Below are 17,553 nucleotides of genomic sequence, written 5' to 3'. Positions count from 1 at the left end.
AGCAGATATGAGAACTACAGGTTCTATAGAGACACACACAATATACCAGCAGATATGAGAACTACAGGCTCTATAGAGACACACACAATATACCAGCAGATATGAGAACTACAGGCAAGCAGCCAAAGAACATTCAAAAAAAGATTTTAAACGCGTGATAATGTTTTTATGGTCGGAAATATAATCAAAAACTCAAACTGTAACCAAAATAAGCATTAAACATTGACATACTAAAAGTACATAACAATGTGTTATCATATAAACAGTATTTGATTGAGCATCATAAATCGTCCTATAGCCCCAAGATGATCAATCGTTATAATATTACGAATCAGACCTTAAAAAAAAATATATAAAAAATAAATTAGGGCTATGGTATTATTAATAATTTCAAAGATTAAACCGAATTAAATGTAAGCTTATATTATTTTAAATGTTCCAGTATTCAATATTGCACATTACTGGTGCTATTGACAAAGTATTGCTCCACGTCAGCGTGCATTTATCAATCCCTACTGGAAAACCTACCATATTTCGGTTCCAGTCCACCTGTGTATGAGATATTCCTGCTGAGGATGACGGTGTTCGAGTTCAGTTGCGCTCCACATGCGCACACCGCCCCGCTCCGCCACGTCTCCACCGGGATTGTCAGCCTGCTTGTGGCGCTGTGGCTCTCTCCGTTTCCACCCTTCTTCCCTTCGGTCCAGGAGCTTGGAGCGCCTGACTTTGTGAGGTTACCAGAGATGAACCACTGGACCCAGAGTGCGGGCGAGGAGAGACCCCGGACCAGACACACTAATGTCACCGTCCCCTTGGAATCGAGAGCGCTGCCGGAGACAGCGGGGGCCAGGACCGTTACTGTAGTATTTTGTATGGAATTGTCTGAAAATGTAACAAATAAACACATGATAACATAATAAACACGTAATAAAGACGTAACCGGGTGACCCACGTCACTTTATTTAGACACGTTTGATTTTGTTATTGTAGTATTCACGTTTTGATTTGTCACGTTTGGCTTAATGTTTGTTTTATTTTAACACATTCATAAAGCACGTTTATTTTGGCACGTTATTTTGTTGTAGATTTGCACGGATCTCACTGGCACGTTGATGCTCTCCTGTTCTCAGCCCCTATAGGTGCTAATTGAATAATTAAGAAGCTGAGCACCTGGTTTAAAAGTTCCCGATTTCATCCATTCGAGAGATTGGATTTTGTGTTTGTGACGTGAACCCGGGTTTGTCTGGAGCGGAGGCTGGACGCACAGTCAGCAGAGAATGAATTCGACTGGTTTGTGTTCGGCGGTGGGTTGGGGAGAAAAATGAAAGAAATAGCCGCCGACATTTAGAGCGGGGCTCCTGCTGTGCTCCCTGTCCCCCTTCTTCTGTGTGTGTGTGTGTGTGTGTGTGTTTAACTGTTTCAGAAATTAGTATTTTAAAGGCGTTGGGGTTTCAGAGGAGTGCTGGAGACGGGGAGTTTTTAAAGTATTGGTTTTGCTGTTGTTTAGTAAGCCCCGTCTCCGCGATTGTCTCAAGCAGCACTGCACTTTGTTTTTAATTATAATTGAGGATGTATTGTTTTGTTTTTATTGAACAGTGCAAACCCCATGCCGTGACTGTGTACTCTGGACTTGTCCTATTTGTTAAGTATAGTTAACCACCTGTATTTAATGAAACGACGTTCATTGCCCTGCATATTGTTGTGGTTCTAGTTTATGTCCTTCTGGTATTCTGCCTGCCTGATCCCACCCTGATCGAAAAGAACGAGTGCCTCTCCCGGGTGCTACAAAGACATCAATATGATTAAATGACATGTAGATCTGAATATTATCTGGCATGTTCTCTTAGCTGGTTACCTATGAAAGAGTGCAGTTTATTTTAAACAGAAGCATTTTGTAAACTTGGTATAGAAACTAGTGGCTTAAAAGCTGTCAGAAATACGACAGAAATCGGCAGTAAAGCAAAAAACCCGAGCAGAAACGAGTGAGGCAACCCTTTGCTGGAAAGTCCCGGATGTTACGACGGGCTAGTGCGGTCAGCACCTTGGACAGCGCCACGTACCGCTTCACCGGCGGGGCTGTTTCTATATCCCGAATGCGCACGGGGAAATACGAAAGGTCTAACGAGAAGTTATCACGTCCAATTACGAACACGTATCCCGCGTTTTTATACTCCGTACGAATCGAATTAGCGTCGGAATTGAAATAGGAAAGGTAGCCTCGGATACCTCGCTCATTCTATACGGGAAAAGTGAATCGGCAAGATGTGAGAGAATGATGAATGAGTAAAAGCTTGTGATAATTAAAGCAGCCTCCACGCAGGCAGTATTTTGTTGGAGTGGTTTATTTTGCACACACATTACCGAAATACTACACATGCGTCTTTTTTTATTTATCTCCACATCTCTCAACTCAGGCAGTCCCCTCCCCCACTCCACCCACTAAACAATTACAGACAGGCAGCATAACTCAGCCCCTAACCCCAGGAGATATAAACCAACAGTATAAACTAAAGAATGTGTTCACAGCACAGAGTGCTGTTTCTAATGACATTTACATTAATCTCAATGTAAACTAAGCATACATATCATAACTTATTTGGGGCGCAGGCTACCACCCAGGCATGTCTAGTCCCGCACATGGCGACCTGCAGCATGGAGTTCTTCAGGGTGTTCTTGCCGCCACCTCAAATTGACGAGTGTAATTGATGCGCGCTGACGTTCCTTGTAATTCTCTCGCTCTGTGTCGCAGGTATACAGCAGGCATCAAAGACGCAATTTGTTTATCAACCATACGCGAGAAACGCGAGAAAACGAGGTGAGACTGACCTTTCGTATCTACACGACGACAGATTTGGCGGTGATGAATTACGAATGGTTTTACGAAGGAGTGGTGTGAGTGTTGGTATATGGAAACGCAACTTTTTTTTTTGGTAGTTGCACTTAATATCGTATCTGCCAAACTCGCATTCGCATGTGTATATAGAAACAGGGCCCTGTTCGCTGCCTCACAACAGAAACTCCTGCAACGTTCGCGGCTCTTTGTACTTTCCACTTGCAAAAACTACAAAAGAACAACTGTGTATTGTGATCCACGTTTCTGAAGTCTTTTCAAAGTACAAAGACTTATAATTATTTTCATCCAAAACTGGAAGGAAAAAGTTTAGCTATTGCATAGATGAAGAGCAACATTCAAAGTGAAGTGAAAGTATGATTCATTATTTCATAACAACGCATTAGCAGAAGTCAGTTTGTCATATTGGTTTTCTCCATTTCTCTAAGTAAGATGAAAAAAAAAACAGTTGCTATCGACTCAATGATAATGCAACTTCTCTCGCTAGTTTTACAACGTTCAGACCGTAGGGACAAGACACCTTCCACAAACCTCTAAGGATCCAACATGCTCGTGGATGGCTTACATTGATAGATTATAATGTATTTTCTTACGCTTTTTACATCATTGGTGTTTGTATTTATTTTTAGGAAAACACATCTCCAGTAAGCACAATTATTTCTTTTAAAGGAGTGACTGGAACCAGTAGAACATGGCAGCCTTTAGGGTTTCTTGTTACCAGTATAGATTCTACCACCGTACGAAACCCTTGAAACACTGCAGCAGTTCAACATTAGAGCTGATGAAAGAGCATCATGTGTATTTTATAGGCCTGAGTTTAGAGAAAGTGGAACGCGGAGTTACTGGCAGCAGCTGCCTCAGAGCTAGAATCATACAGTCTTGATTTAAATAAGCGTTCGTTAAAATAGGTTGGAACTTTTTTTTTTTTTTTTTTTTACAGTAAATGTCTAGCTTTACAGAAACAAACAGTAAACTTTACATAACGTACATTGTTACATTTTTTTTAACAATATAGCTCATGGTTAGACTGCAACGTTTTCTATGTGTCATTACGGATTATAATCGATTGGTCCTGCCTCGTCATGAGATTGTGAACTATTTATAAATAAGCAGGTCTGACAGGTGGCACCTAACTGCCTAATATTACACGAGGACAATGACTTGCACCCCGTTATTGCACGATTGGAATCTATAAATTTAATTATTTTAGTTATTTATGCCCAGAATTCTTCTGACTGACATCTGTACCCGCTAAGTTGCTGCTGAGATTTATGGTTCGTGTATTATGATTGATGGTGTGTTCTTTACTTCTTCTTGTGTGGTGTTGTTGGCTGGGGTGGTGTGAGCCTCTTGCCAGCTCGTCGCTGTAAATGATAAATAAAGGTTTTGATTGATGGATTGATTCCTCTTACCTTTGACGATCAGTAAGGATCCGTTGGAGATGGTCATGGCGAAAGAACTGTATTCTGCACAGTAATACACCCCGGAGTCGACGGGCTGCACGTCCCGGATAGTCAGCGCGCAGTCCCCATTGCTCGCTCGACTCGTATTGATCCTGCACCCAGGACCTGCCTTGCAGCTGGTGTTCAGAGCGATCATTTCGCTGTCCTTCTTCACGAACCAGCGCAGCATATCCAAGTAAGAACAAGAACAGAAAGTCTGCACGGTGTCTCCAGCCGCAGCAAACTGGTGAGCCGGTGTTTGGTGCAACATGGCGCAGTCTCCTAGATAAACTGGGATATGCACAAAACATTGAAAACACTCGCCAATACAGCGCGTATATATATTGGAAAGAAACATAATAATAGCAAATATTGAGTAGGAATAGGTACCGTAATTCCAATGTAATTAAAATTACCGTTTGTCTAAAGTGTTGCATATTAAGAATATAAGATTGCAATCGTTTTAGATTTCTAAAAGATTATTACAACGCAGTACATGTCTTGGCTGCATTGCATTGTAATTACTGTGTAACCGTGAATGAATTGCATTATTACCTGGTAATATGTGTTCTATGGAAATTGTTCTGTATTGTGTGCCCTTTGAAGCAAAGTGCTTCCAGTAAAAGGAATAAAACAAACGCATCAGTCTTATCGTCTTAGTGCAACAATCTCTTTATATAAATAATTAGAAAAATAACAAAGGCAATTTCAAACATTGGTTTATCATTTTGTATGGATGATGCTGTATGAATTATACCTTTAAGTTCCCTCAACGTTTACGTGTGTGAAATTGTATTCCCGTTGAATTAAATAACAGATATGCAGTGATGATATAACACACATAACACAGTCGTATATTGGAATACACACACACACACACACACACACACACACACACACACACACACATATATATATATTGTGTGTGTGTGTGTGTGTGTGTGTGTGTGTGTGTGTGTGTGTGTAGGTGAAGTTTAAACATAAAACAAAACATATTAATCAGACAGGCGTTTCATTCAATGCCTTCCTCGCGTTCTGTATGTGTTATACTTCACGGTTACGGATGATTGGAGTTATGGTGGCTCTACACTGTAAAAGCTAAAACTTTCCGCCGCGGATTTTAAACGCATATTAGTCTTGCATATTCTTTACATTGTAAAGGCGCCGCACATGTTGCTGGTGTCCTCTGTGTTTGTATGCGCGTCTACAGTATTGGAATACATCTACAGCTTTACAAGACACTCTCAATTGGATAACCACGCCGCGCATCTTTATAGCAGCTTATTAAAATATACAAACTATCATCGCCGTGTGCAATTATTCAATACTAACACTGTCTGCAAGGAAACAGCAGCTAGTAACAGTGTCAGAATTGTAATTGAATCCCAGCAGAAATGAGTTTCAAATCTGCTGTATTGGATTATGCATCATTTTTAAGCATTTGGTTTTACAGTAAACTGTGAAAAAAGATAACATTTACTTTAAAGGCATGTCAAATATTAATACAAATGTATATTTATGTGTACATAACAATTAACCACTACTACTGTGTCACTGTAGATATAAATGCTTGTAATCCTAACGTGTTGCATCTTATCTCATATTGTACTTCAGTAGCATAATTTGCATTTACTGTAAACTATACGATTTAAAATATTAAAGCTGCCTTGCTCAACTGATAGTCACTGTAAGTCTCCTTGGATAAATGCGATTGCCAAATAAATAGATAATAATAATAAATAAATAATAATAATAATAATAATAATAATAATAATAATAATAAATAATAATAATAATAATAATAATAATAATAATAATAATAATAATAATAATAATAATAATAATACCTTTCAAACACAACGTGACGGTGATGAAAATGTGCAGCATGGTTCTGATGAACTCTGAATTGAGTGAAGAGATGGAACCAACTAAAACAAGTTAAATGTCAAATAGTTGGTACTATGTGTGATTATTTGTCGGTTTCTCGCTTGAGCAGGCCTCCTTGTCATTTCCTGCTTCATATTAATACCTGTGTGTATTCCTCGCATTTAGAGTTTCCATTGTGTCAGCGCAGAGACTGCGAGGTTAAATGCAAGTGTCGTGCGGTTTTGGCATCGTCTAAAATGTACCTCTTGATGTTATCAGTGAAATACAAGCCAACCCCAAAACCCCAAAGACCCCTGTTGTTTTGGTCAAAATATTTCTACACCACCCACTCCCGAAACGAAGAATGAAAACAAGTTTAGTATAGATTGCACTAACAAGATGCCCTGCGTGATAATGCGTAAACATGCATCCCCGTCTGGCTTGTTTTCTGTTGCAGCTTTGCATGGTGCTAATTTGTTGAGACTTCAGAGACAACCCCCCCCCCCCCCCCCCACACACACACACACACACACACACACACAGACACTCTCACACACACACACACACACACACACACACACACACACACACACACAAACTTATTGTATTCGGTCACATAAACTTTAAACCACATTCGAACACTCACAGTTAAGAAAACGTAATTTATTAATTTACGAATTGGGGTACTTCTGCTTTTCAACAAAACGTGGAAACCTTTAATGAAATACTGAACTAAAAGCCATACTCCAATGTATAATGATATAATTGTATAAATTAGGCCATATATATAGTACAGTGGTTTTCAACTTTTTTTTAAACTGGACCCTCTATCTCGAGGTTTCAGCTCAAGTACCCCTTTACAATGTTCGCTCTACTGACTGGTACCGCAGTTGCAATAAAAAGACACAATGATCTGATTCACATTCTTTTGGTGTTCATTCAGTATATAATTTATTCACAACAGTTTGGTCCGACAGGCTGCTGGTTAAGAACAGAATACCAAACAGTAATTATTAAGACTTTTAAGAACACGTCTTTGGTTGCATCTCGTCGGAAACACTCGTATTCGCTTTCTATTCGACAAAGTTATTATCAATAATACAAAATAGTCTGCACAGTAAATGTTTATCACGTTAGCATGTACTTCCCACCTCAGCAGAATTATATGTGCCGTTTAAAATGTTTTCGACATCAAAAACATGAACCTCAAGATGAAACTATAATAACTAACAGTGGCAGACTTTTTATTAAAGCCAAAATAAAAAAAAAAAACACTATCCAAAGGGTATAACTTTCTGTCGCTTTGCTTCTCTGCATTTGTGCAGTAATTGAAAAACGTTACTGCAGTTTGAACCAGACCCAACTGTTATTCCTAAACCTGAAAGCAACCACAATGAATAAAACAAAAACCAGTAATGAACATTGTCATGGATTTCATCAACGCGCAAATCACACTCTTCAAAGAGACGGTTCGTGGAGGTAAGAGACAGACTGACCAATTACCTTCTTTAAGTTCTTTAAGAGATCGTTCTAAGAGCAGAAGCTTCTATGTTTTGTGTTCTAATTCGAACCATTTGATTTAACAGAACCCTCATTAGACACTCTTTATTAGGTTAGACTAATGGAACCCGGCTGAATCTAAGGACCGGTCTGCTGTTTAATAGTGCTTTCTTATATAAGTTAATACGTCGTGTGTAGGGAGTCTGGTGTTGTATAAAAATGTCATCTGGTGTGATATCGGCGAGAAAAGTGTTTGGAAATGATCACTTTGGGTCTTTCATGTTCGGAATAAGCGATTCTGCCTTCTGTTTACATAATGCAATGCACGTTTAAAATGCATTGTACTCTGTATTGGAGTTTGTGTGCTAGGTCTGTATTTGTATTTTAAGTCTTTGTTAAAGGTTTGAATTTGAATAAAAAGCGAGTGAACTGCACTGACCATATCCTGAGCAGAAAGAGTCAAGTTCCTGCAAACAACATTCACACGCGATGCAGACGTGCGGTCTGAAAAGCTGTTGGGTACCTTTTATATTTAGATATCCGTGGTGCTGGAGATGCTATCAGGTGTTTTTCCATCTCCAGCACCACCAGTACAGGGGCACTCGTTACAATGTACTTAATTTGTAAATCTTTTAGCACCATATAAGTAAGTACACAATTGGATCAATATAGGGTTTAGGTTAGGGTTAGGGATAACTTTAGGAACAATATTAGATCATGCAAAAAATGTACACATTAAGTACATTATAACTATGCATAATAACATTGTAATTATGCGTAAGTACACATGAATTTACTAAGTAACTAGTATAATATACAGTAATTAGACACTTAATGTAAAGTGTTACCAAGAATTTTTTTTTTTTAACCCCATTGCTAAATTTTGCCACATTATTGCTGTCCAACTTTCTCTCAAGGTTTACTGAACCAATAGCAACAAACATATACATGTATATGTGTGTGTGTATATATATAAAATATAAATCTTCATTTCAATTAAACAAAATGGCGGATCCAACCAGGTGTTCCGAAGTTATAAGGGTTACAAGCTCAGAAAGAGACTAACATGAACACATAAAGCTGGTAGTCATCATTAAAATCCTCTGTTTGACTATTAAATATAATTTGCTGTTTGGGAAACATCACAAACAGGTTGTTGGCAGGCTGAAAGTCAAACACAAAGGCCAAGAGCCTGCAGTCTGAGTCAATTCAAACGGGCTGTCAGTTGATATCATCTCGTTCTGATGAGATTCAGGGATGCATATTCAGTCTGTAAAAAAGAAAAAGTTACTGAGACCTTAAAGACTTAAAATATGACTGCCTATGTTATTCATAGGATAATATTGTGTTATTGTTTGGGTGGAAAAAAAACGAAGCAAATGCATGGGCCTAATACAATGTATTAGAACAACCCATTGCACCTGCGATTTGCTGTGCATATGAATTGAAACAACTGTAACAGAACATCTTGGAAAACAGTCAACATAGGTGAATGGTGAAGGTCTGACTTCATTGATGTCTTTAACAGGCCACACATGCAATTAATTTAAAATAGTGAGTGAAACAGAACACAGAGCCTCAATGATAAAATGCACGAGACATTTCAATGTGGTCTGACACTTTCACACATGAGTGCCTAGTGTTTCTATATCACTGATTATATATAGTGTATAAAATGACAATCTTGAGGTGTTGAATACATTTGCACACTGCTGTACTGGGCTAACAAGGGACCAGCCTTGATGGGTTGAATGGCCTTTTCACGTTCTCAAACTTTTCCTATGTTCTATATATATATATATATATATATACACACACACACACACACACACACACACACACACACACACACACACACACACACACACACACACACACACATATATATATATATATATATATATATATATATATATATATATATATATATATATATATATATAAATATATATATATATATATATATATGGACTGGAGGGGAGGGCTATAGTAGAAAATTATTGAGGGAAGACTACTGTTACCAACAAAGAGTTGTAAGGGTTATTATTTGCTCAATATTTACCGCGTCCTCTCTGGTTTTCCTCTGTCTTGAGCCACTGTGGTGAGCAGTGAGTTCCACTTTCCTACTTCTTTGCACTGTCAATTCCAAAAACAGATTTTGTTAGAAACTTGTTATGATAACCACGGTCTTTAAACTACTTCCACCAAATTCTTAGATTTTCAAACGTGTGTGAATTAGGAAAGTCTATTTAAAAAAATGGCAATTAGCATGTGTTATCCAGCTAACAGCCAACTGTTCTAGGACTTATATAGCACACAGTCAAGCACACAGCATCTCACATTTTACATTTTCATTCTGACCACCCCAATCACAATCCACATGACTCCAGATGGGTTGAACCTCCGTCCCGCTGTTAATATTGTTTTCATGCAAAATGATGAGAAAAAGATTCAATTACCTGTTCTCAGTCTTTTCCTACAGAAACATGCACTGGTCACCACTATCAAGAACAAAAAGAAAACTCCAGGCACTCCATAATATAGAACATGCAGACAGGCTGGAAAAGGCAATAAAATATACAGTGTTATATGCGATACTATTTCCTGACAGAGATCAAACTCATAGGCCTGGAATGGCTTTAACTCTCCTTGACAGTATTACATTGAACACTGTATTCAAACCTTAAAAATGCATTTGAAAATATGAGATCTTCTCTAAGGAACACCAAGATATTCAGTAGGGATCTGAGAGAGGTACACAGGAGTGTTAAATATGAGATCCTCTCTAGTTAGGACACCAAAATATTCACTAGGGGTCTGAGAGGAGAGACACGGGCAGTTAAATATGAGATCCTCTCTAGTTAGGACACCAAGATATTCAGTATTGGTCTGAGAGAAGTGACACTGGTAGTTAGATATGTAATCCTCTCTAGTCAGGACTTACTTACTTGTATCCCCTTCTCCAAAAATGGAATTCCCATGTGTGCCTTTTCCGGATGCAGAAACCTGTCCGGTGGCGTTATTGCGAACCTCACACGCCGCTCCCCCGCTCTCCCATTGCTCCGCGCTGACTGTGGTGTGACTCGTCACGGTGTAAGAGCCGTCAGGTTCTATCAGCACCTCGTCTAGCCCCGGCGGGGGTTCAGCGGAGAGCCCGGGGATTGTCCAGAGGACTGGGCCCCAGAGTGGGGAGGCGTCTCTCACTAAACACACAACCGGAACCGGCTCAGTCCAGCCCGACTCGCCTTCAGCCGAGACCGGGGAGAACAGCTGCACACTCGGGGTTCTCTGCGGGTCTTTGCAATACAATGACAAGAGTTTACTATTAGCATTGGGGTTTGGTTGACCCTTCCTCCGCTACAACAATGTTCTCTTTTAATGCTAAGCAATGTGTTACACTGGGGGATGGACGCGGGTCGATTTTTTGGAAGGGTGGACACCTACACCCGCTATTCTTGGTGAAACTAAGTCAAAACGGGTATAACAGCGTACCTCGTTTTTGTTCCCTTCCAAAACTGACAAACTAAACACTATCCGACAGACTCAATAAAAAACAACATTTACTCCAGAACAGGCAGACTCTCCCTCATCGACCCTGCGTGCCTAGCAAGAGCTCTCTCTTGGCTGAAAATAAGTGTGAAAGCTTATAATACAAAGCGAAAGTTATTTAATATGATATCAGTGTTTACAAATGCACCATACACCTGTTTTTACTAGGCTATGCCATATAGCCGCCTGTTCTTTATTTTATTGCATACATTGTGGTGCATCCAGTACTAATGCGCTCTGTGTATTGTGCTAGGCAGGAGGTACAGTTCGCAAACTATTTTGAGAGGATCCAGGTTTTGTTTGATGCTTTGACACTAAGTTATTTTTTATTTGTTGTATAGCTACTTCTGGGTGTTTTTTTATTATTATTATTTTTGTTATGATTTGCCAAAAGCGTTTATCTTCTGAATTTAAAAAGAAACATCGCTTAAACACAACAGGCTCCAGGAACTTTCGGTTCATATAAAATAAAATATAAGCGAGTAGAGCCTCACTGAAGCAACACACACCTTAAACATACTGCATCTAGGGTTAGGGTTAGACTAACGCGTAAAATGTAGCTACTAGACGTGCACCTTTAAGATTCAGGTAATACAGAAGTGTAGTCCGCTCTCATTAGGCTAAACGGAGCTCTTGAGCTGAATCAGTGTTGAATCTCATCGAGAAGCAAGATGTGAGAAAGCTGGCTGCCCTCACCTCACCCCAACATCTGTGATGTGGATTTATTTAATTTGTAGTATTTTATTCTGTTTACAAAGTCAGTAGATATTTTAATGAGCGATGCTCGAGACGGTGTATGTTTTAGGCTTTGTACACGTTTTGCTCTTTTTACGTTTAAGGACAGCGTTATTTAAAACGATTAGTTAAAACTGGAGTTTTCTAAAAACCTCGCTGGGGGTTATTATCAGTTAAAACCAAATGCGTTTACATGAAGACATTCTGATCGTATTAAAATGTTTCCAAACGTCCCACTCTGATCGTCTTTAAATATTTGAATCGTTCTTATTTTGTGTTTGAAATATTTTGTTACTAGAATACTGGAGAGTTTAGAGAAGATTCTATCTGGCTTAGCATGCAGAGATAACATTTCTATCTGGCTTAGCATGCAGAGATAACATTTCTTCGATTGGATGTGGGCTGGTGTGTTGGCGAGATTGTGAGGACTTGTCTTATTTGAAGGAACTGCTATATTGTATTGTGACTGACTGTGCTGTGTCAAGATAACAGTGTGCGAAATATCTTTGTTCGTCAGTTTTAAACCATCATTGTCTAATCCTAACATTTTTTAAACAGTATACTAGACATTTGTAATTTCGTATTCAAATAACTGTATTTAAAATGTTTAAACAGTTTTTAGGGGATCAGCTAATGAGATGTAAACAGATTGTTTTCAAATGATTTAATGTGGGAAGAAGCTCCCTATAACCGATAGCAATGCAGGAATGTTATTAATGGAAACGCAACAAGTCAAACAATCACCAGGCAGCCCTAACTCAGTGTTCCCTTTCGAGCTAATACAATCTAAACACACTTACCCGCTACAACCAGCCTGGAGCTCCTGCCGGGGGTGAATGTGCCTGAAGCCCCGACGATGCAGAAATACAATCCCGAATCGTTCCTTTGAACATTTCCAATCGTTAGAGAAAAGCTCCCGTTCTCGTTATATGTTTCACCGGTATAGCGCCCATTTGTAAGAACATGTCTGATAATCTGAGTCACGGGCTCCAGGACCCCGCCCGGCAGCTCTCGGTACCAACTGATCAGAGGGGACTCCGCCAGCACGGTGCCGATACTGCACTGCATCGTGACGCTTTCTCCGGGTCTGGCGGTGTGGCGCGGCGGGGCGACAATCGGGCTGCATTCGCTACCTGGAAAACATAGCAGGTGAGGTGAGTGAATCAATTAAACACTTCCTTTGAATGAACCCTGAATGTATTAATTCTCAGAGTTTAGCACACCGACAGAAACCGCAATTTTGATATTCTTATCATTTAAAACAAGACATTCCATCCGGAATAACCGATCTACACTATAAAATACAGCGGTGTGGCTTAACAGCGTGTCTGTAAACAAATGGACAACGCGTTACATGGAGTATCTCTATACTGTGTGTGTGTATATATATATATATATATATATATATATATATATATATATATATATATATATATATATAGTTACTTAGCAAATACATGGGCACTTACACATCTTTAGAACGGTACTACAGCTACAATGTACTCTAACCCTAGCCATAACCCTAACCCTAACTTAACCCCTTTCTCATATAATTGTGTACTTACATATACCGTGCACAGAGATTTACACATGAAGCACATGGTAGCGATGCACGATAACACTGGAATTATGTGTAAGTATCCCACACGTGTATTTACAAAGTAACTACTACGTATGTAAATACACAGTAATTAGACGTGTTGTGCATGGGGTGAGCAGGTCTGCACAGCATCGTGAAAATGAGCTGACAGCGCAACATACATTATGCTGCTTGAGATGATTAACAAACACAATAGCTTCAAATGCCTGCAAAGCAATACTGCGCGGTGGGGACACGCACTGATTCCACACTCCACGAGAAAAGTACAAAAAACGACTCTTGTGAGAACTACAATAACGCTTTATTAGTAAATAGGCCTATATGTAAACTTCTCATTAAAGAATTGCGAGTAATAATACTGTAATATAGTACAAACACACTGAAGCCATTGAGTAAGACACGTTTGTCGTTGAGTTTTCATTGAGTTTTCTTCAGTCTATGTATCCCTATTGCGTGTTTAATAGTTCTGGATGACAACACAAACAGCAGTTTGATCACACTGACTTATCAATTAATCTGCCCTCACGATCGTTCAAACACAAATATGAAATACTTCCCTTACATCTCATTGGCACGCGAAGCCTGTATATAAACTAATTTTATGAACGGAGGAAAATGAATCGAAATTGAACGCGGGGAAATATCTGTAGACAATGTATTAAACCCGCCGCGCTGTCATTTTTTATTACAAACTCATTAATATATCAATTTCTACATTATAATATCAACTCTGATAATTATTCAAATAAATTAGAAACACTTACCGTGTATAGCGAGGCCCAGCAGCGTAACTGTGAGGAGATCCATAGTGAGACTGAAGGATATATTAAAGAGAGCAGAAACCAGAGCAAGCACAGGCTACCCTTCCACCGGGCAGAGCTGCTGTGCTTTCAGAGCTGCAGTGTGATGGGGGCAGCTCTGTATATTTAGGCGGGTCAATGCTCAGGTTTAAGTGGGCGTTGTTCTGTACACTCATGGGTTGCGTGTGTTCTTTTGAGATCGTCGTGGTTCAAGGTGTTTGGAACTACAGTCTAGTCAACATTAGTTTATGGATAATCTTGTTTGCTTTTAAAAGAACTGTAGGACAATTGAACACTCGTATTAGGCTGCGATATAACCTTTGAGAATAGTAAACTTAGTCGGTGGGGAATTAGCTCAAATGGTAGAGCGCTCGCTTAGCATGCGAGAAGTAGCGGGATCGATGCCCGCATTCTCCATATAGTCTTAATTTATGCACTTTATTTATTACCATCGCATTATGGAGATAAATACATTGTGACACATTTTTGTACACTCCCGCCCTGCATGTGTATTTTAAAGTACAGTCTGCTAATTTATAATATTCCCCAGACTGAAAAGCTCCAGACTGAAAAGCTCCAGTGCGCCCTCCATTGCATATCTTCAGAGAAGAAAAAAGGGAGGTTTGTTTGCATTTCTAACGTTTGTAATGATTTGTTCTACCGAGCATTGTACTGTATAGAAGCTACTGTTGCATGTCCTTGCTTTATTCTGTAGCTTCCCATATGGTCTAGCGGTTAGGATTCCTGGTTTTCACCCAGGCGGCCCGGGTTCGACTCCCGGTATGGAAACGTCGCTATTTGATTGTCTTTTAGTTACAGAAGTGAGGTCACTTGTAATGTGTTTTCATTATGATAATAAAGACGCATTTACTTCAAATATGAATATATTCAAAAATATATTTACAGACCAATGCAAATGTATTTGACTGTACTTCACATCCCCTCACAATCAAAATCCTCCACAGGTCGGGTGCCTCTCAACCCCGGTTAAGGTTGATCCTGTATAAATGCAGATCCCATCGTTCCAGATGAGACCGTTCATTTTAAATACATGTAATTCGATTTTTGTATTATTATTATTATTATTATTATCATTATTATTTGTATAGGCAGGTAGGCTGCAGTTGTTTCTAAGCGACGAGGAATCTGAAATAACATTCTTAAGGTTCGTGTCATACGACTTTGTGTCATCAAAGGTGTTTCTGGCAACGTCCAGTGGATTATATTTTGAATCTTTGGGTTTTTTCAAATAACAAGACAAGTTCAGAGTTCAGTTGATTAGAGTGACAAACACTGCCACCAGTCAGCCCGGCTAGTTCAGTTGGTAAAGCATGAGACTCTTAATCTCAGGGTCGTGATTTTGAGCCACACGTTGGGTGTATATTTAAATACAAATTCTAGATGTTTCTTAGGAGCAATGTTTGAGTCTCTTCACGTTTTATACAGTATTCCAACAAAAATGACTTATGTGCTTTGTCAGATAGGAATTCCTATTGTAAAATGTGTGCAGCGTTTATAACTATAACAATATGTAGTATATATTGTAATAAATAATCTTATTTTTTGGTTTGGCTTCAATCCTTTTCTTTTTTACAGTTGTCATGAGCATTTATTGTTGAAATTAAACTTAAAAACATAAAGTTAAATACAGTGATAAAAAATGAATACATCATTAAAAATAAACCATAGAAAAACACTATATTATCAAAGTACAATGCACTGTTATAGTACTATAATGCAATACCACCATGACCATACAATTGTACTTTTTATTTCTAACAAGTATCATGGTATCTACAATATAATGCAACATTATGCCCCAATTTCTCACTTCAGACTTCAAATTATGAGTTCAACCCCCCCCCCCCCCCCCCCCCCCCCAAAAAAAAAAAATGTGAGGGGTGTGAAGTAGAGTCAAATACATTTGCATTGGTCTGTAAATATATTTTTGAATATATTCATATTTGAAGTAAATGCGTCTTTATTATCATAATGAAAACACATTACAAGTGACCTCACTTCTGTAACTAAAAGACAATCAAATAGCAGACGTTTCCATACCGGGAGTCGAACCCGGGCCGCCTGGGTGAAAACCAGGAATCCTAACCGCTAGACCATATGGGAAGCTCCAGAATAAAAACACGGACAGTATTAGTATTCAGTACAATGATTGGTAGAACATTACAAACGTTAGAAATGCAAGCAAACAAGCCGTTTATATTTCTCTAATAACACAACTTCCATTGCTAAAAAAAAGACCTCCCTTTTTGCTTCTCTGAAGATATGCAATGAAACTTTAAAATACACATGTAGGGCAGGAGTCTCTTACAAAAAATTGTCACACTTTGTATTTATCGCCATAATGCGTTGGTAATAAATATGTGCATAAATTAAACCTATATGGAGAATGCGGGCATCCATCCCAGCTCTGCCCGGTGGAAGGGTAGCCTGTGCTTGCTCTGGTCTCTGCTCGTTTTAATATATCCTTCAGTCTCACTATGGATCTCTTCACAGTCACGCTGCTGTCCCTCGCTATACACCGTAAGTGTTTCTAATTTATTTGAATAATTATCAGAGTTGATATAATGTAGAAATTGATATATTAATGAGTTTGTTATGAAAAATAACAGCGCGGCGGGTTTAATACATTGTCTACAGATATTTCCCCCCGTTCAATTTCGGTTCATTTTCCTCCATAACCGTGCATTGTACTTTGATAGTATAATGTTTTTCTATGGTTTATTTTTAATGATGTATTCATGAATGTTATATCACTGTATTTAACTTCATGTTTTTAAGTTTAATTTAGTTTTCATTGAAAAGTGATCTTGTTTTGAAAGCAATACTTAATAAATGTGAACATGGGTACTCCATGCTTTTATTTAATCCTCTTTTTTCAACAATAAATGCTCATGACAACTGTAAAAAAGAAAAGGATTGAAGCCAAATCAAAAAGTAAGATTATTTATTACAATATTTACTACATATTGTTATAGTTATTAACGCTGCACACATTTTACAATAGGAATTCCTATCTGACAAAGCACATAAGTAATTTTGTTGTAATACTGTATAAAATGTGAACAGACTCAAACATTGCTCCCAAGAAACATCTAGAATTTGTATTTAAAAATGTACGCCCAACGTGGGGCTCGAACCCACGACCCTGAGATTAAGAGTCTCATGCTCTACCGACTGAGCTAGCCGGGC

The 17,553-nt window shown here is 38.7% G+C and overlaps 2 protein-coding genes and 3 non-coding genes across 6 annotated transcripts in view; 1 reads left to right on the top strand and 4 right to left on the bottom strand.

Moving 5' to 3' along the window:
- LOC121306913 overlaps positions 1-6,309 on the bottom strand; it is a 9,283-nt gene extending 2,974 nt beyond the window's left edge. Inside the window, exons 1-3 of the mRNA XM_041238937.1 lie at positions 6,141-6,309; positions 4,264-4,584; positions 529-882 (exon numbers count right to left, since the gene is read on the bottom strand). Of these exons, the coding sequence (XP_041094871.1) occupies positions 529-882; positions 4,264-4,584; positions 6,141-6,180 (715 nt within the window). The 5' untranslated portion in view covers positions 6,181-6,309. The remainder of the gene's footprint in view (positions 1-528; positions 883-4,263; positions 4,585-6,140) is intronic.
- Positions 6,310-8,543: 2,234 nt separating this feature from the next.
- On the bottom strand, positions 8,544-14,419 carry LOC121307023. Of its 2 annotated transcripts, XM_041239099.1 has the most exons (6): positions 14,308-14,419; positions 12,744-13,076; positions 10,608-10,955; positions 10,119-10,217; positions 9,722-9,795; positions 8,544-8,929 (listed from the first exon to the last, which is right to left on the bottom strand). In XM_041239099.1, the coding sequence occupies exons 1-6, from the start codon at positions 14,348-14,350 to the stop codon at positions 8,891-8,893; spliced, it is 936 nt and encodes a 311-aa protein (XP_041095033.1). In that variant the 5' UTR covers positions 14,351-14,419; the 3' UTR covers positions 8,544-8,890. The 2 variants fall into 2 exon arrangements, with proteins under 2 accessions (XP_041095033.1, XP_041095034.1); XM_041239100.1 differs by lacking the exon at positions 10,119-10,217.
- Positions 14,420-15,060: 641 nt separating this feature from the next.
- Positions 15,061-15,132, top strand: trnae-uuc. The gene has a single exon. It is a non-coding gene; the product is annotated as a tRNA-Glu (tRNA).
- Positions 15,133-16,395: 1,263 nt separating this feature from the next.
- Positions 16,396-16,467, bottom strand: trnae-uuc. The gene has a single exon. It is a non-coding gene; the product is annotated as a tRNA-Glu (tRNA).
- A 1,013-nt stretch (positions 16,468-17,480) lies between these two features.
- On the bottom strand, positions 17,481-17,553 carry trnak-cuu. Its single transcript has one exon. It is a non-coding gene; the product is annotated as a tRNA-Lys (tRNA).

This window comes from Polyodon spathula, chromosome 51 (assembly GCF_017654505.1).
Source record: "Polyodon spathula isolate WHYD16114869_AA chromosome 51, ASM1765450v1, whole genome shotgun sequence".
NCBI classification, from domain to species: domain Eukaryota; kingdom Metazoa; phylum Chordata; class Actinopteri; order Acipenseriformes; family Polyodontidae; genus Polyodon; species Polyodon spathula.
Note: the sequence above shows the minus strand (reverse complement) of the source record. Positions and strands in the feature narration are given on the sequence as shown.

Excerpts from the sequence above, each read along its gene's own strand:
- LOC121307023 (XM_041239099.1), bottom strand. The coding sequence starts at position 14,350 with ATGGATCTCCTCACAGTTACGCTGCTGGGCCTCGCTATACACG. Across the intron at positions 10,956-12,743 it reads CTCCAGGCTGGTTGTAGCGG|ACCCGCAGAGAACCCCGAGT; the intron begins GTAAGTGTGTTT and ends TGTATTGCAAAG. Across the intron at positions 8,930-9,721 it reads GGAAAACCAGAGAGGACGCG|ACTGAATATGCATCCCTGAA; the intron begins GTAAATATTGAG and ends TCTTTTTTACAG.